General features: G+C 38.7%; 2 protein-coding genes across 6 annotated transcripts in view; both read right to left on the bottom strand.

Annotated features, from left to right (window-relative positions):
* LOC111863988 (condensin-2 complex subunit G2) overlaps positions 1-9,208 on the bottom strand; it is a 30,282-nt gene extending 21,074 nt beyond the window's left edge. Inside the window, exon 1 of one of the 2 annotated variants that reach the window (XM_023850865.1) lies at positions 9,130-9,208. The gene's annotated coding sequence lies outside the window, so the exon portion shown is untranslated. Of the gene's footprint in view, positions 1-9,125 lie in introns of both variants that reach the window. The other variant, XM_023850866.2, reaches the window with a different exon arrangement.
* Positions 9,209-9,542: 334 nt separating this feature from the next.
* On the bottom strand, positions 9,543-26,002 carry LOC111863989 (ubiquitin carboxyl-terminal hydrolase 37). 4 transcript variants are annotated; one of them, XM_023850868.2, is made up of 18 exons: positions 25,759-26,002; positions 25,591-25,660; positions 25,287-25,470; positions 23,698-23,838; positions 22,785-22,976; positions 21,973-22,071; positions 21,081-21,208; positions 19,914-20,076; positions 19,609-19,812; positions 18,939-19,078; positions 18,119-18,296; positions 17,712-17,903; positions 17,480-17,626; positions 16,899-16,950; positions 13,775-13,882; positions 13,090-13,198; positions 10,846-10,987; positions 9,543-10,739 (listed from the first exon to the last, which is right to left on the bottom strand). In XM_023850868.2, exons 3-18 carry the CDS (start codon positions 25,460-25,462, stop codon positions 10,694-10,696), a joined length of 2,217 nt encoding a protein of 738 aa, XP_023706636.1. In that variant the 5' UTR covers positions 25,463-25,470; positions 25,591-25,660; positions 25,759-26,002; the 3' UTR covers positions 9,543-10,693. The 4 variants fall into 4 exon arrangements, with proteins under 4 accessions (XP_023706636.1, XP_023706637.1, XP_023706635.1 ...); XM_023850869.2 differs by having other exon boundaries at positions 25,591-25,674; positions 25,759-25,783; XM_023850867.2 differs by having other exon boundaries at positions 25,591-26,002.
* Positions 26,003-26,305: the final 303 nt, after the last annotated feature.

Genomic DNA, 26,305 nt, shown 5'->3' with positions numbered 1-26,305 from the left:
TGGCTTCTTGTTTGGTTTACTCACTGACCTTGAAGATGGAGGAAGCATGTTCCTTTGAAACATCACTTAACTTGTAACACACTACATGTCATTACAACCCATAAAATAGTGACCAACCAAAGAAATAAGTTCAACAGATATGAAAGGTTCCATCATCACAAATATTATATTTCAATACTACAGTAATAAATTGATAACATAACATTGCATTGCATTCCATGGATCCAAAGTTAGTCAAAATGACTGTAGGATGTGGAATATGTCATATAAATACAAAACATATGTACAGTCCCAATGGCGTTCTTACACAAGAGAAACCAAGAACACACAGTGAATACACATAAGGCTATTTAAAGATAGGTACATAAGTTATTTTCTAAACAGTGGGTATTCATCAACAGAGTAGAATGAATGTGTATTTAAGTATCGTTCCAGTGCTATTTTAAATCGTGCCTTTTCATTCATAAGACCTTTGAGATCAGATGGCAGGTTATTAAAAATTTTGATCCCAGCATAATATGCGCTTTTCTGAAAGCATGAGAGGTTAGAAATTGGTTTTTGAAGACATATATATATGGCTCTTTGCCATGCAGCTTGTTTCAGCCTGTTGGACATTATAAGGATATTTTACATAATTGCCACCTGTATATATATCTGTATCTGTTATCTACATTGGCCAATGTCTACTAATTTTAGTCTATTGAAAGATGTAGTTACTGGGTAAATTGTAGATTATAGCAACTAAGTTGGTTTTTTAAAATTTAAAATGATGTGTTTTGTTCTACACAAACTTCTTCTCGAATACCTAGGTTCATAACCAACAATACTTACACCACATCACAAACCAAAGCAATGAGAAAATCTGGGAAAGACAGAGCAACAGACTAGGTAAAGAATATATTACTCACGAAATAAGTAAAATAATAGGTAATAATAAAAGGAACCAACTAAATGTAATAGTTCTAGGTGATCTAAATCAGGGAAACTAACAATGAAGACTGGATCCCTAGGGTTCCAGTCATTCCCAATTGGGGAAGTCAAACCAATGCATACTTTGAAAATAATTATTTTCAATTATGTATTATGTATTATAATACATCAAAATGCTCAATATCTTTGTAACAAAACTGAACTATTTACTGAATTTCTCCAAAGTACTACCCTTGATATATTAGTTATTTCTGAACATGGTCTCAAAGAGGATGAAATCCCTCAGTGTATGTTAGGTTATACTCTAGTCTCATATTTTTGTAGGAAAATATATAAAGGTGGAGGAATAGCTATTTACAGTACCAGTAACATGGAGCAAAGCAAACCCTTGAATTGGGTTACAGGAAAATGTATAGAAAAAACTCTTGTTGTTACCGGTATAGAAATAACATGTGACAAGATAAAACTTATAATTATTGCATTATATAGATCACAAAGTGGTGGAATATATTAATTTTTTAACCTACTAATAGATGTATTGGAGCAGCTTGTTCAGATAGATCGATATATCATTCTTGTTGGAGACTTAAATATAAATACCCAGGAAAATGGATGTGGTCACAAGCGATTACTATATTAGATACCATTAATGCTTATAACATGACTATGACAATAAATATTCGTACTCGAGTAACTGAGAGTACAGCAACAATTATAGATCAAATCATGACTAATATAGCTGCTAATTGCTATTATACTAATAAATAGCCTACTTTTGGATCATTATGCACACTGTATAACTATTAATATGACCACACCACTACAAATAAGTTGTTATAAAGAGGTTAGGGATTTATCGGATGACAATATAACCTGCTTTTGTTCTTTTATACAAACTGAAACTCGGACTGAGGTGTTTAGTGAAAATGATATAGAGAACAAATGGAACTCCTTTTATAGCATTTTTAACTACTATTTTAATATAGCCTGCCCAAAGGTAAGACGAAACAGTGCATGGGTAAATAAGGCTACTTGGATAAATAAGGATGTTGTCATAGCCAGAACAAAATTAAGAAATTTGTATGATCTTTATATACAATGCAAATCTCAGGAACATAAAAACATTTATAAAGAATATAACAAAAAATTCAATACAATCATACTAACTGCAAAAGCAAATTATATTCAGAATATTATAAATAGATCAATAAACATTCCAAAAGCAATGTGGAAATTTGTAAATCATGAAAGAGATTCTCTAAATAATATACTTACTAGAAATATGTACTTATTAGATGGAAAACAAATAGTTTCAAGCCCAAGTAGAACTTGTAATATATTTAATAAAACCTTTGGATAAATTGTTAATAATCTTATAGTTGATAAAAATTTAATCCATCCACAAACTGTTAATAATAATGTTAGCTTAAAAGACTCATTTGTTTTGCTTGAAATAACAGAGGCCGATTTGATTAAAATAATCCAGAGTGGCGAATAATAAGTCAGCAGGACTTGATGATATCTCACCTGACTTGCTAAAAAAAGTACACCTTATATTTCCAAACAGCTTTTAGAATTGGTTAATGCATTTATGGAACCAAGTGACTATTTCGACGCCCCCACATCCAAAATCCTGCACTTCATCCGAAGCGTGGGGTTGCTGAGGGAATAATTAAAAAAAGGGAAGCACAATGGACCACTGAGTTCTAAGTGCAAGGGCCGAGCAGGCCCAACCTTTCATACATACATACATAGAACTGGTTAATGCATCAATTAGAGATGGCATTTTTCCATCTATATTAAAAAAATCGGTCGTTTCCCCTATCTATAAGGGGGGACTAAGGAAGATGCAAGTAATTATTGCCTAATCACACTTGTTCCTATGTTCTCTAGGGTTTTGGAAAAAGTAATAGTTAATCAATTAACAGGCTTCCTAGATAAACATAATATACTAAATACATTTCAGTTTGGTTTTAGAAAAAACATTCCACTAATGACGCTTTTGCTACAGTTATTGAAATTATAATAGATAACTTGAATGATAAAATAAAATGCAATTGTATATCATTAGACTTATCAAAAGCATTTGATTGTATTTAACATAACATTCTTATGGATAAATTATATAAATATGGTGTTCTCGGTATTCCACATACGTTAATTAAATCCTATCTAGCAAATAGAACACAACAGGTGAAAGTAGCACATATGGAAATCAACGAAATGAAGGAATATTTATCGAGTAGCCTTCCAATTAAATGTGGAGTCCCTCAGGGATCGGTCCTTTCCTCGCCTAACACAAGGTAGATCTATAATGTATGCAGACAACACTTCAATACTGAATATGGGACAAGATGTAAATGAACTCCAATATATAACTTCAATTAATATTGGAGTTGTGGAGAAATACTTTGAGATGATGATTTATTCATAAACCCAACCAAAAAGCACTGCATCTTTTTTCAGACAAAGCAATGTAGGCAGGACCATAAATATAAAATTTTAATCAAGAATATGGAAATAGAGAATGTTAAAAGTAAAACTTTCGGGGGGTAGTAATTGACAGTACCTTGAGCTGGGATGTTTATATTGATATAAGCTGCAGTCGAATTAGCCGCAACTTATTTATAATAAATAGACTTGCTAAAATACTCGACCTAAAGGGTAGAAGAATGTTATATTATGGTTTGATCTATCCCTTTCTAACATATGGAATTGTAGTATGGGGACACAGTGCTAAGGCACTTTTATTATTATTCTAAAAAAAAAAAAAAGAGCAGTACAGTACACTGCAGGGCTAAAGCCTTTAGAATCGTGCAGAGATAGTTTTAAACATCTTAAGATTTTAACAGTATATTTGTTGTACATACAACAAGCCATCTTTTATGTAACTAATAAGTGTAACTGCAGGGTAAATAAACAAGTACACACACAATACAAGAAATAGCAATGATTACCATAAATGGGTGCATAACTTAGAACTTTATAATAGTAAACCTTCAGTTGCTGGTTGTATCTTTTATAATAAATTACATAATAATATAAAACAACTTGGAAATAAAAACCAGTTTATAAGGGAACTGAAGAATTTACTCATTAATGGGTGTTACTACTCAACTGAAGACCATATGAATGGTAAATTCTTAAATACTGGATAATGATACATGCTAACTGTTAACAGTCATTACATATTTTGTTAGTTTATTGCTTAAGAATTTGTTGTATTTTTGCTAATTTTATAATTTATATCATGTGACATGTCCTACATCAATGTAATTGAATTGAAGGTATTTACATTCTATAAATCCTAAGCAGGTTAGTACCTTTGGATACAGAACAAGTCAAAAGGTTACATACATAAGTACATGCAATTTTAGCTTAAAAATTAATATAACTTAATTTTACATCATTCTCTATTTACATTGAAGTATTCATCTAAAGAGTAGAAGGAATGAGCATGTAGATAATTCTTTAACTCTGATTTAAACTTTTTAGTATCATTGCCCAAGTTTTTAATACTTTGTGGCAGATTGTTGAACACTTTTATGCCAGTAAAGTAGACTCCTTTTTGATATACTGATAAAGTTGATGAGGGTAGGTGGAAGTTATATTTTTGTCTAGTATTCATGTTATAGACATCAGAATTTAATTTGAATTTATCTTTGTTGTAAACAACAAATAAGAGAAGCGATAATATGTATTGCGATTGAAGAGGTAGAATTTTTAATTTCTTAAATAATTCTCTACATGAATCTCTACTTCTACATCCTGTAATGATTCTAATTATATTCTTTTGTATTTTAAAAATTATTACACTATGTGAAGAGTTCCCCCAAAATATTAATCCATAGTTCATAATAGAATGAAAGTAGGCATGGTAAACCATCTTCAATGTTTCCTGTGACATAAAAGGCTTAATTGATCTCATCGCATAGCAAGCTGCATTTAATTTAGGTATAATTTGTTCAATATGTATTTTCCAAGACAGTGTACTGTCTACATGTATTCCAAGGAATTTTGTATCAAGTACTTTACAGATTAATTTGTTGGCATAACTGATGTCCAGATCAATTTGGTGGTTGTTTTTAGTTGTGAATGATATGTAATGGGTTTTATCAAAATTTAATGAGAGTAAATTGGCTTCGAACCATCTGTTTAAGGCTTCAAATACAATATTTATGTCATTTTTAAAGTTTTCAAATTTAGAGTTCTTAAATATTATACTAGTGTCATCTGCATATAGAATTGGTTTAGATTTATTGTTGATGGTTTTAGATAGATCATTTATGTAGAGAAGAAAAAGTAAGGGACCTAAAATTGATCCTTGTGGAACACCGTGCTTTATAATTCCCCAGTTTGAAAATGCATTATGACTGGAGTTTTTATTATTTATTTCAACTCTTTGATACCTGTTTTTGAGGTATGATTTGATCCATTCATTAGCTTTGCCAGTTATTCCATAGAAATTTAATTTCGATAGTAAGATATCATGATTAACACAATCGAAAGCTTTTGCTAGATCACAGAAAATCCCTCCCACAATTAATCTGTCATTGAGAGCACTTAAAATATCGTTAGTTAGTTCATAGGTTGCTTTTTCTGTTGTTAGGTCTTTCCTAAATCCAAATTGCTCTTTGACTAATATGTTGTTAGAATTTAAGTGTTCAAGTAGTCTATTATACATAACTTTTTCAAAGACTTTTGAGAATGAAGTCAATATGGATATTGGTCTGTAATTAGAGATGCATTTTCTCTCTCCTTTTTTAAAAAGTGGTTTCATTATAGCGTATTTTAAGCGTTGAGGAAAAGTACCTGATGATAAAGATTTATTACATAGATGATTCAAGGGTGAACTGATGTAAACAGAGCTTGCTTTAAGTAATTTGGTAGAGATTTCATCATATCCATGTGAATTTTTGGGCTTAAGGGATTTAATAATGTTTTCAATTTCCTTCCTTGTTGAGAATTTGAGATTGATATTTGGAAATGAATTGTTAAAGGCACGAGACAGATAGTATATTGGATTATTATTATTATTATTATTATTATTATTATTATTATTATTATTATTAGTATTGTTGTTATTGGAATATGTTTTCTCAGCTAATGAAAGGAAATATTCATTAAATGCACTTGCGATAGCTTGTGGATTGTTAGTGGACTTCCCTTCAATATTCAAACTTTGTACGTCTTCATTAACAGATTTCTTTCCTGATTCAACTTTCACAATATCCCAGGTGGTTTTAATTTTATTGTTTGATTTTAGAATTTGGCTGTTATAGTTATTCTGTTTGGCTTCTTTAATGACTTTTGACAAAATTTTACAGTACATTTTGTAGTGACTTTTTAGTCTTGGATCATTACTGTCCCTACTGGCCAAATATAGTTGTCTTTTGTGTTTACATGAAGTTTTTATTCCAATTGTTATCCAGGTGGATTTGTTTTTATTTTCATTTTTGACTATTTTTAAGGGAAAGCTTGAATAAAAGATCCTCAAGTATGTGTTCAGAAAGCAATTAAATTTAGAATCAATATTATTGCTGTCAAATACATTGTCCCATGATTCATTACTTAATTTTGTGACAAAATCTGCCATCGTATGCTTGTTGATTTTCCTTACTGTTTGATATTGTTGATTACTGGGCTGAAGGTCAATATTATTTATTTCTATGAGTTGAGCATCATGATCGGATAAGCCATTTATAAAGGGTCCTACAGTATAGTCTCTTAATTTTGAGTTATCAATGAATATATTATCTATCGCTGAACTAGAATTATTTTGAACTCTTGTGGGAAAGTTAACAGTACTGGAGAGATTGTAAGATGATAACAAAGAGTCTAAATTTAGTTTCCTATTACTGTCGATGAGATAGTTTATATTTATATCACCACAAATTATAAATTCAACTTTTGAACTATGCAGTACATTTAGGATGGTTTCTAATCTATTTATAAAGTGATTGAAGTTTCCAGATGGGGCTCTATATAAAGTCAGTATACAAATATTAGAAAAAGGAGAGTCTAACTTTAGAGCACATGCTTCCAGATCCTGGTCTTTGCAATAATCTTCTAAATTTATTTTAGTAAATTTTAGGTTTTCATGTACAAAAATACTCACTCCTCCTTTCTCCAGTGTTTTCCTACAGTATCTAGCACCTAAATTATAATTTTCTAAGTGAAGATGTTCTAATTCCAGCTGTTTCATGTGATGTTCAGTAAGGCACAGTATGTGTGGAAGATTTGAATTCATGGAGCTTATTAGTTCATTTGTTTTGTTTCTCAATCCTCTTATATTCTGATGGAATATTCTTAGTACTTTATTATTCACTGAATTTAGTAGACTGCAATTACCTTTTCCGATTTCTATTGGTTCACTAACATTATTGTCTGAAAGATTAGTTTCTTTTGCAATTTCTTTTACTTGATAAACTTTACTTGCACTCTTTATCCTAAAAAATGATTCTGAACACCCATGACAACTGGAATGTGTCTGCCCTTAATGCTCTCTGCAATGAGTCGCGTCAGCTTGTCCTTGCCTCGAGGATTAAGATGCAAACCATGGACAGTATGTTCGCTCCTCAATATTGAAGAGACATCAATCGCATCAATGTGGGCCGCGCCGACCTCCACAAGCGAACGCTCAAGCCGAAGATTAATCTCCCTTACACACCTGTTAATCCATGGCTTGTCATGTCGCCAGAAAAGACCAACAAACCTCACATTGGTGTGACTAGTTTTCTGGGCAATGTCACTTAAATCTTTCTCAATTTGATAATTGAGGTTTCTCTCCAAACTGTTACCTGGCCCCCCAACTATAACTACCTGATCTTCCTTACTAAAACCTTTGCACAATTTTCCAATGTCCCCAGTGACATTGCTCAGATCAGCATTGGGCTTGAATATGCTGGTCACAGCATATGCATCTCCCATTGCTTTCTGTAGCCTCTGCCCGATACCCCTACCATGACTGCTACCCAGCACTAGAATCTTACGCTTAGGCTTAGCCTCTAACACAGGCTGATCTATAGCGTCACCATCAGTCTGAGGCCCTAGCATAGCTAGAGGTTCAAATCGATTGGTTAAAGCTAACTTAACATCTAGTGAAGAAGGAACTTTTTTAAGTTTTCTTCGGGAGTTGGACACAGTCCTAAATTCTTCAGGACAATTATCTACTAAATTTAATTCCCCTTTTAAGAGGTCAATCTCAGTTCTTGCAAGTTCCAGCTCCCTTTTCAAACTCAAGATAGTCTCCTCTTGTTTCTTTATTACCTTGGCTTGCACACAGGAGTTGCAGTACCAAGGTAATATGGCCAAATCACTATTGGTGCCAGAGCACTCCCAATGAAACCACAGGCCACAGTCCTCACATCCTGTCCCCTGGCTAACCTTCCTTCTGCAGGCCCCACATTTACCTGATAAGTCGTTACCCCTTGTGGACATTATTACCACTTATGTTAACTTATAATTCAGTACTAACTAACAGATATATTTAAAGAATCTAATTTGTGATTAGGACTTACAAGAGTATATGCTGTCACAAATCTTTTAAAGCCCACTATATACAATGATACACTTATTTTAATCTGAACTATAGGATGAATAAACATGAATGGCTGAATGTATGTATAAAACAGCACACTACATAATCATGATGGGGGAAAAATCACATTAAATAAAATTAACTGTAACTCATACTCTACAAGATGACTGAATAACCAAATGAAAACTGGAAGACACTTCATATCAAAGAAACTGTATAAGAAAACTGACTGTAATATCTATGAAACTGCAAATTGGTCACAGTAGTAAATTTTGATTTACCTCTCTCCCCACGCTGTATACATTATACTTTATGTAAAATGTCGAAGATAAAAAACCTGAAAAGAAGTTTTCGGGGACCTTACATTTTAAGTTTTAACAAACCAGTTCGTCATAATACAATTCACCCAGTAATTATATTATACTCGTACATACACTTACAGACACTGGTCAATGTAGATAACATTTACGCGACAATATATGTAAAATCCTAATGTTGGCCAATAGGCAAAAAAGATGTTGCATAATGAAGAACTGTAATTGATTCAATTATGCATAACTATGTTAACAGAGACTCTCGTATCGGTTAAACAAGGAAACACAACATGACACTCCAGTAAATATTTAGACAACTTCAACATCAGGGTGTAAAATACCTGCCTAAGATAACGGCGTAAATAAATATCTATTACTCAATCATCATCCGGCTCGTCGTACAAATACAAATTCAAATTCAAATGTCTACATCTAACTGATCTAAATCAAAGATTACCTAAACCAGGCCCTCGACTGTTATTGGTTGGTTGCGAACGCTACGAAGCAATGGTACCCATAATCGCTGCAGGAAGGCATTAATACTGCCATCTATACTCCTATTAGCAGATTACTACAAAATGGCCGCCGCTACCAAGAGCTCTGCCGGTAACTGTCATAGCAAGCATTTGCTCGGTTCATCTCTGTCTGACGCAATTATCCCGAAAACATGCATGGTTTTCCTCACTACCTATAAATGCTGGGTCAGTACCACTTCAATACACCACCATCGTCATACATGGCTATGTAACCTACACGGGTACAGCTTTTCATTTCATTTTTATTTCATTTAAATCTCAACTTACAAGTGAGTTATAAAATTACAAAGACAATATAACAAGCAATACACATTTCAAAATCATAAACTCTGATATATTTGGGACAGAAGCTCCCAGAAACACAGTTCAACGTATAATCTTATGCATCATGGGAGGAAACTCCCCAGAAAACTGTCGAACAAAATGCAACACATTCCGGAACCCATAGGTCAACTGATTTACTTAATACCATGGGCAGAAAGCTCCATCACAGTTACCACATATTCTTTGTCTATTCAGTACTATTACTTCAGCTCTTGGACCAATATCCGATCATGTGATGAAAGATTGTACAAGAATCCTTGGTTATAAATGGCAACTGAATATAGGCCTAAGTGAACAGTATTTATATTACTGCATTAAATTATAACAGTACTAAAGACTACTGAAGTGAAACATCACTTCCAATTCCATAAATCCCACACATAACTGAAAACCTTGAGTGTCCCATTTCCTGCCTTCCAGTACTCACAGTTTACATGCACATATATGCTACAGCATCAAACTTAATGTCATCTTTCTGTGAGTATAAAATTATAGTGAACTAATAAAGGAATGTGTCATTTTATGTACTGTCACAGGAAGTGTACAAACCAGCTACTGCAACAGCACTGGACAAGGTGTCTGCCCCAAGCCATGCTCGGCACCCACTGCTTTGAGGGCTGCACACGGATATTCTTCATTAATGAAACCACTTGGATTTCCACCGACACATAGCAGTGCAATAGCACTTTATCATAGAAATGTTGCAAACATTTGCAGGCAGATGAAGTGAGTTGGTTGTTGATGACCTACATAGAAGTGAAGAAGTGAATCAAGGGAAGATTTCAAATGTGTATGCACTATCAAGAGAATGGTACATCATAAATGTACCTTACATTCCCCAGCATTACATGTGCTACAGTATCCACAATGTATTTACATTCCCGCCATGCGAACCATGCACATGTGCTACATGTCCACATCTTTCTTCATCAAACAGCTGTGAACACATCTCAGAATCTGACACATTCACGTCCCTGCTCCTTGCACAGCTCAGTAAGTAGCAAGCTACAAGAGCTGTGGTGTATCCACCTTCCTGCTACACTACCAGTTCAAACACATACAGCGTTCTTGTCCGTTAGTTGATTGAACAGCTGCCTGTAACAAGACCTGTACAGTTAGGTGAGGAAAGACACTCACTTACCAACATGTCAGCACGCACTCCCATACCCCCATACTACTACACTGAGAGCAAGATACATACCTGTGCATGTAACAAAAGATATAGCCATTACGTTGCCGGGCACTTCCAACCACCTCATCCTGCGTATGACGTGACACTTCATCATCATCATAGTGGTACCACTGCTGCTGCTCCAAGTTGAACACATCTGCCACATAGTGACCTGCACACAAACTTGCCTTAGATCAATGCATTTCAGTTCACAAGACTTAAATTTCAATTATTTTCTGACAAAAATCAATATAAACTGATACTTCTGGTTAATGTGTTCATGGGGCGATGAACAAGAAGGATTTAAAGGTGTTTCAAGTGTTTGACAATGACAGAGTAAGAGATTACAACGCTCGCAGCCAAAAAGGAAGGACACATCACAAGACACAGTACACAAAAAATATAGGAAAAATGACTCCCATAGTGGAAGAACCATACAATATGCAAGATTGAATTAAGACGCATCAGATGAATAATCTTAACAAGTTTTAGTGTATACAAATTTTATTATCAGAGTGATTCACGAAGTTTTACCCCCACTTAGGGAGGGCATTCCTGAGGTAATTTGGAACAAAAAATGTTAATATACTAATGGTATCCAACTCATAATTAAAGAGATACAGTAATTTGAAAACTGACGAAAAATCTTTTTTTCTTCGAATTTCAGTCAAAACAAATTAGAAATACAATACAAACACGTTTTATATCGTTAATGTTTAAGGAAAGAAGCATTCTAAAACCAATTTTTTTTTCAGTCTCTTAAGTTTGCATTGTGCAACATTTTTCATCTATTTTATGTTACAAAATTACATTATTTTCAGCATCCCAATCTGTAAAGATACCAATGGTTGCATTACACCCTTCTATCAATCTGTTTCCTTTAAACTGTAGTGCTTTAGAAGACAACTAGATTTACATAAGATTTTCACAAATTTCTCCCTGCACGTCAACACAACGCGTCGCACACGTATGAACTGTGCTCGTAGCATTTCGCAGTTCCACACGTTTGTTCCTTATTGTCATCAGCACGTCTGGAATACGTTCAAGCAACGCTTCACGTGCTTGTATCTTTACCTGGTACACAATGTCCTTCATCCAGCCCCAAATGCAATAAAATGAACGGCCCTATTAGCTGATCATACAGAACACCACACCAGACATTGACACTGAATCGGTGTTGAAAATTTGATTCTATCGTGGCACGGGGATTATTGTCTGCCCAAACATGTAAGTTGTGACTGTTGTTGACCCCGTCCCATGTAAACTGTGCCTCATTGCAGAACATCATCAAGCAGTACAATTGCCGATTTCCATTTAACCAGTTGCAGAACTGCAGACAAAGAGCAGTCTCCTGGTTGTAGGTGTTGTACTTGCTGTAAATGATAAGGATGCAGCCCGTTCCCATGAAGAGTCCTCCACGCCATGGACTGAGAAAAACCGAACCACCGGGCTAGACGTCTTGTACTGGCACACGGACTGCACTCTACAGCATCGAGAATGTTTTCTTCTTCGCACAATTCATGTTGAGGATTTTGTTCGTATTGTATACAAACGCTGGGGAGAGAACCAGTTTATCTTAATGTGTTGAACGTACTGCTAATGGATTTAGGATTCGGAATCCTGCACTTAGGATAACGCCGGTCATATTCGGCAGCAGTGGCTCTCGCATTTCCATCACATACACCCAAAACAAACACCATATCGGCGTATTCCGCAGTGGAAAATGTGTACAGCATCTTAACTTCACAGTCACCAACACAATGTCCTATTTACGACTGGAACACTCTGCCTACCTACGTGCAACATTCCAGCCGGTCTATGCTATCTGCTGACACAGCTGACTGGAACACATGGTCGCCCAGTCAGGGGGGTGGGGGCATAGCGCTGCATTCACAATGATGTGTTTCGAAAATCCATTGTTACTCCATGACTATTGAAAATCTACCACAAGTTTATAAGGAAATTTTGCAGGAAATAACCCCAGGAATATGTACCATAAGCCGGGGTAAAACTTCGTGAATCACCCTGAAGTTGAAGAAGAATGTACATTTTAATAATTTTATGAAAGACACGTGATGGCAGGCAATGCAATAGCTTAGCGTAAATAAAGCACCTGAGGATGACACAATGTTGCCAAAACATGTAGTGAAGTGACACGTGAAATTGAGTGCACTACAAGACGGCCATTACATACATATCTTGGATGAGTAAGAAAACAATCATGAACTGGGAAACCCCTGAAAAGTGCTGAATGGACAAAACATGGATACCCACCACAGTTGGGTGAGATGCCCTGGTGCATGACGACACACACGAGTCTGTAGCTGTAGTCTGGGCTCTCATCTTCCCCGTCCACTTCACTCAGTGGCACATCAGCATCCCCCTGCAGACACACACAACATGACACTAGGACAAGGCACTGCAATGTGTCCATATGCTATGACCTCCATTTTTATGAGCCCCTAATGCATCTCTCCTCTTTACTGTCTCATTATCCACCCACATCAGAAATGGACACCTTCACCACTGCCAAGGTAGGCAGAAGTCAGGAAGCATAATTAGCCACATCAAACAGGGGAAACCACAATTAATGCTATTCATTTCAACCTCCTGCCTTGTATACAAAACCCCAGGGCCATCACATCAGCATTAGATTCCAAGAGAACTTTACTGTATTTATAGACACAGCAGAAGTGCCCATGTTTGTGGTGAATCAGTAACTATGTAGGCTTTGAGGAGTGTTAGGAGTTTAAATCTCTAGTCATTAGCCCCTAAACTTCACTTTCCTACATATATTTCCCATCATTCTTAAGAAATTGTAACCTGCAATTCATTTTCCCAGTGACATCTCTGACCAGCTACATGCAACAGAAGTGTCCAGTGGCACCAGGTGTATCAGGATGTTACCAACAGTGCCGCATAACACATTGAATCTAGAAGAGGGAGGGGCAGAGCTCACCGGCTGGGGGGCACAGTCCTCGTCCAGCATAAGCTGCTGCTGCTCCAAACTCAGCCTGATTGCTTCCTGCAGCTCCGAATCCTCATCAACACTCTGGCACATAACCTCCTGCAAAAATCAATTTGCAACACACTGATGCTGACAACATTGCCCACTGTGTCCCCTGTCATTACTTAAGAGGGCACTGGAGAAATCAGTGTAGAGCACTAAAATTAACTCCAAGAACCAGTTTCAGCCTACTTCCCTGAGTAGATTTGTGATTTCCATCCTGTCTGTGCTGTGAATACCACCCCCTATCAACTTCTGAATGCCTGTACCAACCTTTATGAAGTTCAGTATGTACAGTGGAACCTTGCTTAACGAGCACCTCTCATGAGTAATTCACATAACAAGTAAAACAAATTGTAAAACAATGACTCGCTTAACGAGCGACGTTTCGCATAACGAGTGATGAGAGGGGACGTCCCGGATTATGCACTTGCTACATCAGTCTGTGTTTAGCACTCGTTCCCCGAGCATCTTAGTGTCGCCTGTGATCATACATTTTTCCAAACTTGTGTTCAGACATATTATTTGTGATTTTTTGTGCAAAGTTTAATAACCCTTGCAAAAATGTCCCCAAAGAAAAAGCCACAAAAAGACAGCCATAAGAGAATAAAAATAACCGTTGAAATGAAACGTAAATTCATTGAAAAGCGAGAACGAGGTGTGAGCGTGGCTGATCTAGCACGCACATACAGAGTGTTCATTATTCAGGCTTATCAGACGTCCAGGGAACTTCCGAGAATTTGCTCTCAGCAGATGCTCTAGCACCGACCGGCAAACGGGCGGTGATTCATGCGCTGATTCAGTCTGTGTTTAGCCTTCAAGTGTTTCAGAAGCTAAGTATAGTGCATTATTCTGTGACTTTATTATGGTTCGTGCGAGATACAGTTTAGAAAAAAGAGTTTTCATTTATGATTGTTATGTGAAAACACACTCATACAAATCATGCAGGAGAAAATTTCGGCTTAAATTTCCCGAAACAACATGTCCATCTGGGGATACAATTTCCAAATTAGTGAAGAAAGTTCGAACCCACGGCATTTTAATTGACAGAAAGCCGTTAAAAAGAAATCGTGTTTTAACTGAGGAAAAACTTGATGACATCGGTCATCGATTAGAAAATTCTCCTCGAAAATCTTTGCGGCGATTAGCACAACAAAGTGGTGTTTCTTTAGGCAGTGCATGGACAGCAACTAAACTGTTGCATATTCGTCCGTATAAATTTACTGTTGTTCATGAAATTAAACCTGTGGATTATGAAAAAAGAGTGAGGTTTTGTAATTGGTTTATCAATCATGTGCATGACGGACTTCTGGATCCTAAGCTGACATTTTTCACAGATGAGGCTAATTTTAATCTCTCGGGATATGTTAACTCACAAAACAACAGGTACTGGAGTAGTGAAAATCCTCATGCGCTAATTCAACTTCCCCTTTACGACCAAAAGATAGGCGTATGGTGTGCGGTTAGCGCACACCGTATCATTGGACCTATATTTTATGAAGGAACTCTTGATGCTCAACGATACATTAATGAAATACTCAACCAATTTTTCGTTAATTTGGCACCTGCAGAAGAAAGATTCGGTTATTTTATGCAAGACGGCGCGACTCCACACACAGCTAAGGAAACTATCCGAGCATTACGCGGTGTGTTTGGGGAATTAAATGGTGACGATAGAATTGTTAGCAAGGGTTTGTGGCCCCCTAGATCCCCAGATCTAAACCCCTGTGATTTTTATTTGTGGGGAAAACTAAAAAATGTTGTGTATGCCAACAATCCACATGACTTGGAGGCTCTAAAACAAAATATTCGGGAAGCAATTGACAACATCCAGCAACGTGAATTGCAACAAGTTTCCCAAAATCTGTTTAAAAGAATTCAGGCATGTCTCACAACAGAGGGCAGACATTTTGAACATCTTCTATGATGGTGAGTACAATATTAATTACTATATTTGATTAATAATTAGCGGAAGAAATAAATAATGTGCGCTAACAGTTCCGGCCGCGCGACAGCAATTTCCTCGGCAGGTGGCGCATCGCTTTCGCATGAAGTTGCCGACGGTAAAATCAGTGTCGAATCAGCCTCGGCTATGAACACTCTGTACAATCGGTCTACATCAACAATTTGCACGATATGGAGTTGCATTGTGTTTCACAGCAAGAAGTTGTGGAGGAGAGTTTGTCAGAGGAGGAGGAGAAGGTAACAGCAAAGTAACAATCTTCTGGCGCAATAAGAGAAATGCTGAAAGCATGGGAAACTCTTGCATCGTACATTGAGAAGCATCACCCTAATAAGGCAGTGGCTATGCGCACTACAAATTTATTTAATGATAATGCTGTGTCGCATTTTCACCAAATTTTGAAGCATCGGCAAAAACAAATATCTCTAGACAGCTTTCTAGTAAAAAGAATTAGATACGAGTATGTATCATAAATAATAAACTAATTATTTCGATTTTTGTTTTCTGCAAATTGAATTTGCATATCAGGTTGGTTCATTCCGCATGGAAGAAAAGATGAAGATGATTCACACTCCTTAACAATGTATATATAATTTTCTTTGAATAAATGTTACACATTAAATTTTTTTAGTATTTTTTTTGGCATTGAAGGCATTATCATATTTTACATTAATTCATATGGGAAAAATTGTTTCGCATTACGAGTAAGATTCTGGAACGACTTATGCTCGTTAAGTGAGGTTCCACTGTATACCTTGTCTCCGCATCCATCTCAATGGCATACTTCATATATCTCCCCCACCCCCCACCAGTGTGGGTGTATGTATACCCCCTTTTTATTGTTACACAATGGCTCAGTAGACATGTCCCCACAGCAACGATTACATGTTGGAGGCACCGTTTTCTATAGGGTCTATGTAGTATCAAAGGAGGGTGACTCCCCATATCATCGTTGGGCAATGGTTCGGTAAAGGCATTCCTGTGGCAATGAAGAATTGATGGAGGCATCTTCTCCTATGCATTCCATATCAAAGGTAAGCAGGGAATCAGTTTTTCCCAGAACTTCTTGTTTAATGTGTGTTTGCTGGTACCCGTAACAAAGTACGAACCTACCTGCAGTTCTTTATCTTCATCATCATCCAGTGACAGCTGCAATGGCTCTGAGCTGCAGACAATGAAATAAACAGGAATTAACAACGCTCACCATGGGAATGGTGGAACTGAATACTTCAGCAGAATACTCTGATGAAAGTTTCTGGTTTTGTAACATTCATCATCATACAACAGTCTTGCATTCCATTCACCCTTTGGACCTTGATGCAGCCTAACAAGTGTTGTTCATCGGCACAGACCTATTTTTTATTTTAAATTAACTCAGACAATATTAAGAAAATCTTACATAGATAGCAGCAATAAACAAAGCCTGTGTGATTTCAGAAAATCTGAAGTACAAGTTTACCAGAAAATAATGAAAATACAGAAAACTCTGTACAAGCTGTTTTGAGCTCGCAGAATTGTGCCAACCATCTTAAAACTCGTTTTTGGGCTCTGTACAGTTCTCAGGGAAGAGGTTAAACATCCCCCTCCCCCAGAGACATGTCCTTCATACCAAGCTTCTTCACGGTCTGTACCTGAGTAAAGGCACATCTGTCAATGTGTACTTGAGTTCAGAGCTGAATGGAAGGAGCACTTACCTCTCTGGCAACCAGAAGGCAGGCATTATCACATCATCTGAAACACAGTTCTTAACGGACAGGATGATGGGCACTCGGACCAAACTGGTCAACTTCTCAGGTATGGCCATCTGAACCACATAGCGCTTCACCTGTACCAACAGAAACCTGCAGACATACATTAGCAAAATGTTTAACTTCACAGGGACAAATACTGAACTAAGCTGAAACATGTGACAACAGGGCACCTCACCTTGGCAGCTTAGTGAATGCTGTCACCACTTTGCTATGCTGGCCACTACACCTGCCACACTTGAGTTCCCGAACATCAGATTGCATGTAGCGATTCAGGGCCTCCTGCAGTGATGGACGAGCTTGTGAAGTGGATGGAATGTCCAGAAACAGGGCAAGGTGGTCCTGACATCTGGTGGTGTACTCAGAACAACTGCAAACACATATTGAAAATTAAGTGCATGAAACATGTACACTTGCAGAGTTGCATGGAAAGGAACCAAGTTACAGACAAAAAGATAGTATTATAACAAATATAAGGTGTGATAATGTGAATTCAAGATGGTGTTTTGACAGACTTCAACGTTCCATAGCAAATGCAACTTCTTCAACAAAGAGGAATTCACAGGGATGCACGCAAGCACTCACTTGGTGCAGCAGTAAGTTTCCCTGAGGCAGAACTCCACATTGTCACACACAGGGTTGCAGAGGCCACCACCCACATGCCTGCCTCCACCTGAGAACCGCTGTGCAGGAGATCCACCTGGTGGCAGATTGTCCAACTGCAGCTCTCGCAGTGTGCAGCTCTCCTTTATCTTGTGATCTGCTGGTAACAGAACACCATACAAATCATTCAGGACATTTACTGGAATGCCACAGGTGCAAAGGCAGGCTTGGTTGTTTTCAATGCAGAACACAAGAGAAGAAAACAGTTATGAACATGGAAATGGAAAGAAAGTGGAAGGGTCTATCTCAACTGATCAGACAGGCCATAGAAAAACACAGAAGACCAAAAAGACAACACATATCAGCCCCCAACTCGAAATGTTACTTTCAGCTTGCAGGCATGTGGGCTACGGAAAAGCCAGCTTAATTTACAGTGTTGTCAGTCTCAGATTATGTAGTGCTGAATGTTAGGATGACTTGGGAATTATGAGTGTCCTATTCATGGTGGTACAACCTGGTGTTTGTTTTGAAGGCTTTAGTAAAAGTAGGAAAAGCCTGTCAGAACAGCCAGTGTCATGAACAAGATTCAAACCTAGCATCTCCCAAATACAAGTCTAGAGTGTTATCACTACACCAACTAGCTCAGTCATTAGGGTCCAACATTTTGCTCACGTGAACTCCTCGATCAATTCCACAGCAATCAGTTTCTATGAACCAGGCATATGCTGGGATAGTATCAACCAACTTGCTTCCAAATCCTAAGTTTCATCACAGAATTCAATGTCTGTTAGGAAATACCAACCTTCCAGGCCAAGGTCTGAGTTGGATGAACTAAAGTGCTCTCGAAATAAGTCCAGAAGACGCACTAAAAACTCTGTGGCATCCTGCTGCCTGTCGCTTGTGAATATGGCATCAAGCAAGCCCAGCGAGCGTGACAGGTGCCTGAAACAGCGTAACATGATCCTGAGCAAGTTCAATCCAATCCAAATTTTCGTTTGATTAAGTTTACTAAGTGTGCCCTGTCCACATGTACATTTCTCACTTGTCCTATCTGAGCTACACGTCCCGCCCATCACAATCTTCTTTCCTTACTGTGTAATTTCATCCATTACCCATCCTGCAGGGAGCTCAAATCATGAAGGATGAGCAGCAGCATGCAACAAGGACATGGCAAGTGGATGCAACATTTTAGTCCTAACAACTGATGAGCAACAGACCACTTGGAAGACATAGGCACTGATGGGAGGATAATATTAAACTGAATCTTAAGCAACTAGGGTGTGTGAAACTGTGGATTCAGTCCAGTGGAAGGCTCTTGTAAACATGGTCTCACAGAAAGCAGGGAATTTTTGGCCAAGCGAAGTGACTATGAGCCTCTCAACACAGTTTGCACTTCACAGAGTTCATTTACTTTGTTCAGATTATGTCTCCAACGGTCTGCACTTGTCATGCTAGCAGTCAGATTACTCTACCTGAGAGCAGAATGGAGCGACAACCGACACCCCCGTCGCCGATGCTTCACAACCTGAAAGAATGACCATAGCAGTGCAGATTTGTTATTTCGCCCATCCTTCCGGAAGGAACGTTCAAGCTCCTCCATGAATGGCTCCATTCCCAGCAGCATTTGTAGGGTAGCGTTCATCCAACAACGGTTGCTGCCAGGTGGATTTGGGAACCTGCAAGTCACAGTCCACTGAGTTTGCTCTTGTGGTGTGGCCATGGACGCTCTGAACACTCAGCTGCTGCCTGCAGACAACAGTGCAACAGTGCAACTCACCCCATGTCCTGTGGCCGTATTTCTTGTCGTGCTGTTGTCTGCTCCTCAGCCTCCATCTCAGAAACTGGAGTCTTCATGACAGGAGGCAAGCCGCTGTCCTGCTGACAATCTCCGGGCAACTCATCGTGCACACAACTAGTTTCCTGGTCCTCCACCGACATACCTAAAATTCATAGGCAAGGAAACCCAAACATCACACAATCTATTCTACCAGGTTTCTTATGTTACAGTATTAGGAGAATGCATGAGGCAACATCAGTACGCTGTGCAACACCATAGCAACAGCCACAAAGTTAGCTTAAGTGCCCTAGATATCATCCATCCTCTAAAACAGGGGTGTCCAACTTCAAACTCCAAGCTGGAATGAGTTTAGTTTGCCAGACAGCCACTTCCTGCCACTGGCACTAGGCACCCATGGTTTGCTGTTCTCTGTCAACATATGCCACTCACAGCACAAAGTGAATACAGTGTGGATGTTAAGAGTTCTGTATTGTACTATATGGGTAAACATGAGTTATTTTCATGTTGTGGTACCTCAACATACTTTCCACCCACGGCTGAGAAGATCTGCTGACCCAGATCCAGGCTGGTACCAAGGGGGCCAACCAGTGCTGAGGTGGTGTTGCACCTGAGCTACCCAGCCACAGGTTGCATTACAAAACAAATATTTTCTCATGATGTCAAAATAAATATCTGTCCAGCTAATGGTGCCTTAAAACCAGGCGCTGGTAGTAGGCTTCACTGTATCAATGTTGCCTATATGATCGAACTTCACGCTTTCCTAAGTTCTTATTAGGTGTCAAGTTAACCAGAAAATTACACAGAACATTTAGCAAACACTTTTTGTAAAAACTGTTTGCCATCGTTTAAAAAAAAATTGTGAACACATCGTGTGGAATGGAACAATACTCTTAGCGCCACACGCAGTCCACATCCTGCAAGCTGGACAAACCTGATCTACATTTATATTAAAAAACACATTCAAGAGTCTGCTCCCACATTTAGAAGGGAGGGAGGACGAACATATACTGCTGAATGTTCTAGTCCATCTAACATCTTGAATCATCTTGTTACAAATGAATGCACAATTGTTTACTTCAGAGGTCAGACCCCACCCACCCACCCACCCACAAGTGCACAGTAAAAAGATGGCAACCCGAAGCTTACCAGCAGCATCAGCCTCCATGTCTCTGTCCAACATCTGCAAGATCTTGTGAATGTCCACCTCTCCTGCATGCTCCCAGTTCTCCTTGTTCGCAACATCAGCCAGTGAGGGGACTGAAGACTTGACAGGACTGTAAAATGAGATACGCTTATCAGGGGTGACCATTTATCATCCCTGTACATTACAAATATTAAAAATTAAAAAAAAAAAAAAGGCATGCTACATGCCCTTCCTCAATTTAGTCACCATAATAAAATCTGGGGCATGTACTGTCTTCGCTCACTTGGAAACCGGGATCGTGGGTTCAAATCCCAGTCAAGGCATGGGTGTTTAGTTTGTGTGTGCGTTTTTCTGTGTCTGTGTACAGGTAGAGGCCTTGCAACAAGCTGATCACCCGCCCAAGGAGTCCTACTGAATGTGTAAGATCTAGAAAAACAGAAGTGAACGGAGAAGTTCATGGAGGTAGGCCTAGGCTCACTGGGGCTGTAGTGCCAAGGAAAAAATAAATAAAATCTGGTGAGTACAAATTATGATGCTTCTGCTTGATTTGAGGTTCTGATTACATGATTGAATGAATGAATGTATAAGGGGTGGGCCTTGATAATAGGATTACAGAGATCGCCATCTTCCGAGATGTGGTACTGTGTAGTCTGTCTTTACTTTCAGTGTCTGTCCAGGCTCTTACATCAGCCCACACCAGACCCAACAGCCTGTTGCTTTCTTGGCTTATTCTCTGGTCAGTTTGCACTAGACTACACAATATCACATCCCAGCAAACAGTTCATCATTATGCAACTATTAACACAGCAGCAGGCCCAACTGGCAAGTTGCTGCTCTCTCTCTCTCACTGCTGGCTAGCAAAATGTTCATGGCTGCATTTAAGCAGTCACTTACACAAGATTCGGCTGCACGTATGTGAGGGTCCGCTTTGCTCGACAGTCCTGAGGCAGACAGGATGAGACACGACGTTGCTTCCTAGGTGGGGAGCTCACACTGAAACAACACCAAAGCACATTCTGATCTCACAGTAAGTAGAAACTCGGTGGCACTGCTATGAAAACTAAACATTCATCACCATAGGCACAAAAGCCTAATACTAAACACTTATCATGGCTCAGGACCATTCAGCCCACTTCTCTCACATGTCTTCAAATATTACCTTCCCATGCATGATCCATCTCACAGGCAGTCTTTCCCAATGCTGTTTGCTGCTTAGGCTGACTGCCCTTAATAAATTTAATGTTATCAAAACCTGAAGAATATCATTACTGATTCAAAGCTTGGCACTCAATACATTTCTGTGCCAATTTTATCACCTCACATGCTCATAGCCTACATTAACGTTATCCTTGTTGATCTTTGAAGTGAGTTCTGTTCAAGAGTTTTCCTCATCAACATTGCACGCATTAACCAGGCCATCATATTTCACCATTATAGCACTAAATGACCTGTACAAATCATTACAGTTCCCTGTCACTTCATCCTTCATAAATCCAAATACTTTCCTGAACGACACTTGCTGCCACATCTAATCAAATCTCCTGTATATAAATTCAGGCCAAAGTTATGCTTGTATTGAAGGGTACATACAAAGCAAAATACTTTCAAAACAACAGGAATGCTGACAACAAACTGAACAAGTATGTCACAAAGGACAGGGGTAAATCTAATTTACAACACACTGAAAGCTCTGTTTGGTGCGTCACCTGGTTCTCAAGGGTTGCAACTTCTTCCCTGCAGCTGAAGGAACACTAAGCGACTTTGAGTGGGGGGTGGACAGGGGAGTAATGCCATGGGAACGAACATCCTGTTTTGATGACTCTGGTGGTTTCCTGTTCACGCTCAACTTGCCAACTGCTGGAGTCAGCCTCCTGCCACTTGCCTCCACACTCCTTGGCCTGAAAGAAACACACTCCCCCAGCTTGAATGCTGATTACAATGCAACCTCTCTCTATAATAAAATTATCATGGTGCAGAGAAGCTGGTTCCATGGAATACAATTCCTGCAAGAGTCAGTTGTCATTTTCATGTAAAACGCCCATGTAGAGGAGCTTCTTGAAACATGTCATTTCTACTCTTTCAAAATTGGGTCTTGTGATCAGAATGTATGCAAAAGTACAGTCCCTAATGACCAACACATATTAATATAAATTTTCTGGCTTTCACAGCAGTGTGCACTCAGACTGTGGTCTTCTGAGATGTGTAGTATCATAAATGGGAATGCAATCAGATTCAAGAAAACAGAAAGGAAAATGGAACCCCATCTGGGCCAATGGAAGTGACAGGAGCACGCAAGTCCATATCCCTTCTGTGACATACCTATTTTCTTTCCTAAGAAAGGCAGCATTCTCTCACACTCCCTGTTCACCATTATTGCAGGCCCAGACTGAGCACTACCTCCCTTCCCCCTCTGGTGCACCCCAAGTGACCACTTCAGCCCTGAAGATGGAGGCAGGCCATCCCTCTGAACTGGTATTCTCCTACAATACTACTACTATACAGTGTCAAAATCTAAAAGCCCAGAATCTAATATATTTATTACTGAGTGAAAGAAACTGTTTTCTACAGTTCACTGTTGTGTTCTCCCATTCAAGAGGTTGGCATATGACCTTACTGTACCTGATATGCAGGAGGGCTGACTTTTGCCCCTTGGCACTCTGTTCTGCAGGCCTCTTGCCATTGTATGGAATTTTGCCTGCTGCTGGGAACTCAGTGCCGTTCTCTGGGGCTGTGGGACTGCTGCGAACCGCTCGACTGCAACTGCAGACAACACAATGCAGCTTTTCAGTTTTGATTTAGTCCCGACGAAGGTAACAGTCAACTGACACATCCGTCAGAAACTCACCCTCTGGTGGTGTGGGACCAAGCAAACTGGCTCAAGTGGCAACACTTCTGACTCATACTTGGGGGCTGCCAAGTCTGAATCTCAGACAGGAGACTGAATAACATGATTCAGGTTGTTCTACTCAGTCACTCCAGGTAAACACCTGGATAAACCTTAAATTAGGCCACAATTGCTACCTTCCACATCTTTTTCAATTCATTTTTCACTATCAACCAATCATTTAACACTACAGAGTACCAGTCTGTGTGGTTCAGGAGGTACACACAGATGGCTTCTCTGTAACTTGTCTACTGGAGGGGGGCATTAATGTTCTAACGCACGAATGTGTTTCACTGTTCACAGTGTTTCTGAAGCTAATGCCTATAATGTTGAAAACAACTGATGTAATTTATGGGACTGAGCATCGTCCCTGCTTAGGATCATAACTAGGTGAAATGTTAAAAACCTTGAGTGCAAGATATTGCTCTTGGTGTCTTCATGCTTTGCTGTCCTGGGTGCTGCATGGACCTCTATTTTCACTCACTGCAGATACCAGTTAATAGTCACCAAGATTATCCACTACAATGTCATAAATTATTTTCCTTGTAGTTTCTCAAACTTTCTTCTGTAGCTACAGTACTCACTTTAAGAAACAAAAATCTGATAGTGGTCATATTTTAATAGCCAAAGATCACTGCAGGCTCCTGCCCCACAAACCATCAGGGTTCAATACTGTCAGCAAACCACAACCTCGCTGTGAGACCCACACATAACAAGCACCTGTAGTGACATTTGTATGTAATTTGGGATATATTAACAGTTGCAATTCAGACTTATACTGCACCTGTCACTATACTTTTTTTTTATTTTACCATGCTGTCAGTATATATCATCAAATAGTAAAATCACTAGTGAATAAATTATAGAAGACAGAGAAGGATGCTGTCATCGCCTATGCGAAGTATCATCCTGGATTATCCTGGAGGAACTGAGGAAAACAACGAAAAACCTGAGTTAAGATGTTTGGTGTCCTGAACAAGATTCAAGTCAAAACACTTTCCCAAACACAAGTCTACATTGTTAATGCTGCACCAGCCTCCTCAGTCCCATCACTGCACACCACCTCGTAAACTGGTACTAGCATCTGTAACATGTAGTTAGTCCATTTACAATAAACTCAATAGTGTGATCACTGAGAGAGTATGGCATAAAAATCCTAAATTTCACTGAAGCAATCAGGATATTTTCACCAGACACCAACAAGCACTAGAAACTATACAACTAACCCATAACCCCTATTTTCATCACGTTACCTTGTTAAGGGCATGTCTACAAGCCAAGGTAAAGCAAATTCCATATTCTCAGTTGAAATCTGACTACTCACAACATATAAGAAATTGGATGATGGCTTTTCACACTGGCAGTCGGATTGCTTCCATAAAACACCCTGCTGGTTAGTCCAACGGATGTCTTCATTTTGTCTGCGCCAAGAATATGTGATGCCTTCTGATGAGATTTTGCCAGAAGATTATCCGATGATGAATAACTAAACTGTGTCATCTATAAACCTACAAAATTAAGATAACATGTTATTCAGAATCATCTTCTTCAAAATATTACTTAATTTAAGCTCGTTCTTAATAACATTTTCCACGCAAAACCAATGTAAGAAACGCAATATACCTAACCTTGCATTAACCACTATCTGCTTTTAAAAACTTCTTCAAGCAATTCCACAGAAGTATGCTGACAAAGTTGCTAAAAAGGAAATGCTACTATGAAAATGCGATCGTACAAATACACACCAATACATCAAACACTAACTTAAATACGAAGATTAACAAAGACCATTCTACCATGTGACATCACGATCCGTGGGTGCGACCGCTATTCCCGCCAATTTCATCATCGACCTCCAATTACAGTTTCTTTGGTGCACAAAAAATCCCGTTTCATTCCATGTGCACGGATTAATGCGAGTCCCTACGATGGTTAACAATCGTTGCAATAAAGTGATCTGGCATACACTGAACAACTGTGTAAACGAATTTTTCTTTTAATCCGAAAAATAATTGTAATATAAGAGGCCTACGCAATTCCCATCCGGCAATTCAAACGAAATATGTATTGGCACGTCTGAACGTACTGCAATCTGTCCGTAAATTAGTTACGTCAGCAGATTTGTGGATAATCAATGTCGCGTTTCCTTGCACGCAATAGCCTTCATTCTTTGCCCAAACAAAAAACAAACTCCATGGTTTTAGCCCGCAAGCGAACTACACCGATCGAGTGACCGCCGCTTGCCGGCGAGTTAATGCAAACTTTAGCGGATAGAGGGGTGTCGCGTGGTCAGCGCAACGCAGCCCCACGGCCGTTAATTTCGGTTTTCTAGACCGGAGCCGC

Source organism: Cryptotermes secundus, unplaced genomic scaffold (genome assembly GCF_002891405.2).
Source record: "Cryptotermes secundus unplaced genomic scaffold, Csec_1.0 scaffold279, whole genome shotgun sequence".
In the NCBI taxonomy this organism is placed as follows: domain Eukaryota; kingdom Metazoa; phylum Arthropoda; class Insecta; order Blattodea; family Kalotermitidae; genus Cryptotermes; species Cryptotermes secundus.
The sequence above is the reverse complement of the archived record's forward strand: the minus strand, read 5'-3'. Positions and strand labels throughout refer to the sequence as shown.

Bases quoted from the DNA above. Each gene is read 5' to 3' on its own strand.
- LOC111863989 (XM_023850867.2), bottom strand. From the start codon at position 25,462: ATGACACAGTTTAGTTATTCATCATCGGATAATCTTCTGGCAAAATCT. The intron at 17,627-17,711 runs GTGAGGTGCCCT...GTATGTCTGCAG, and splicing joins GCATTCACTAAGCTGCCAAG to GTTTCTGTTGGTACAGGTGA. The intron at 13,883-16,898 runs GTAGGTTCGTAC...TGATTTTTGCAG, and splicing joins ATGAAGATAAAGAACTGCAG to GAGGTTATGTGCCAGAGTGT.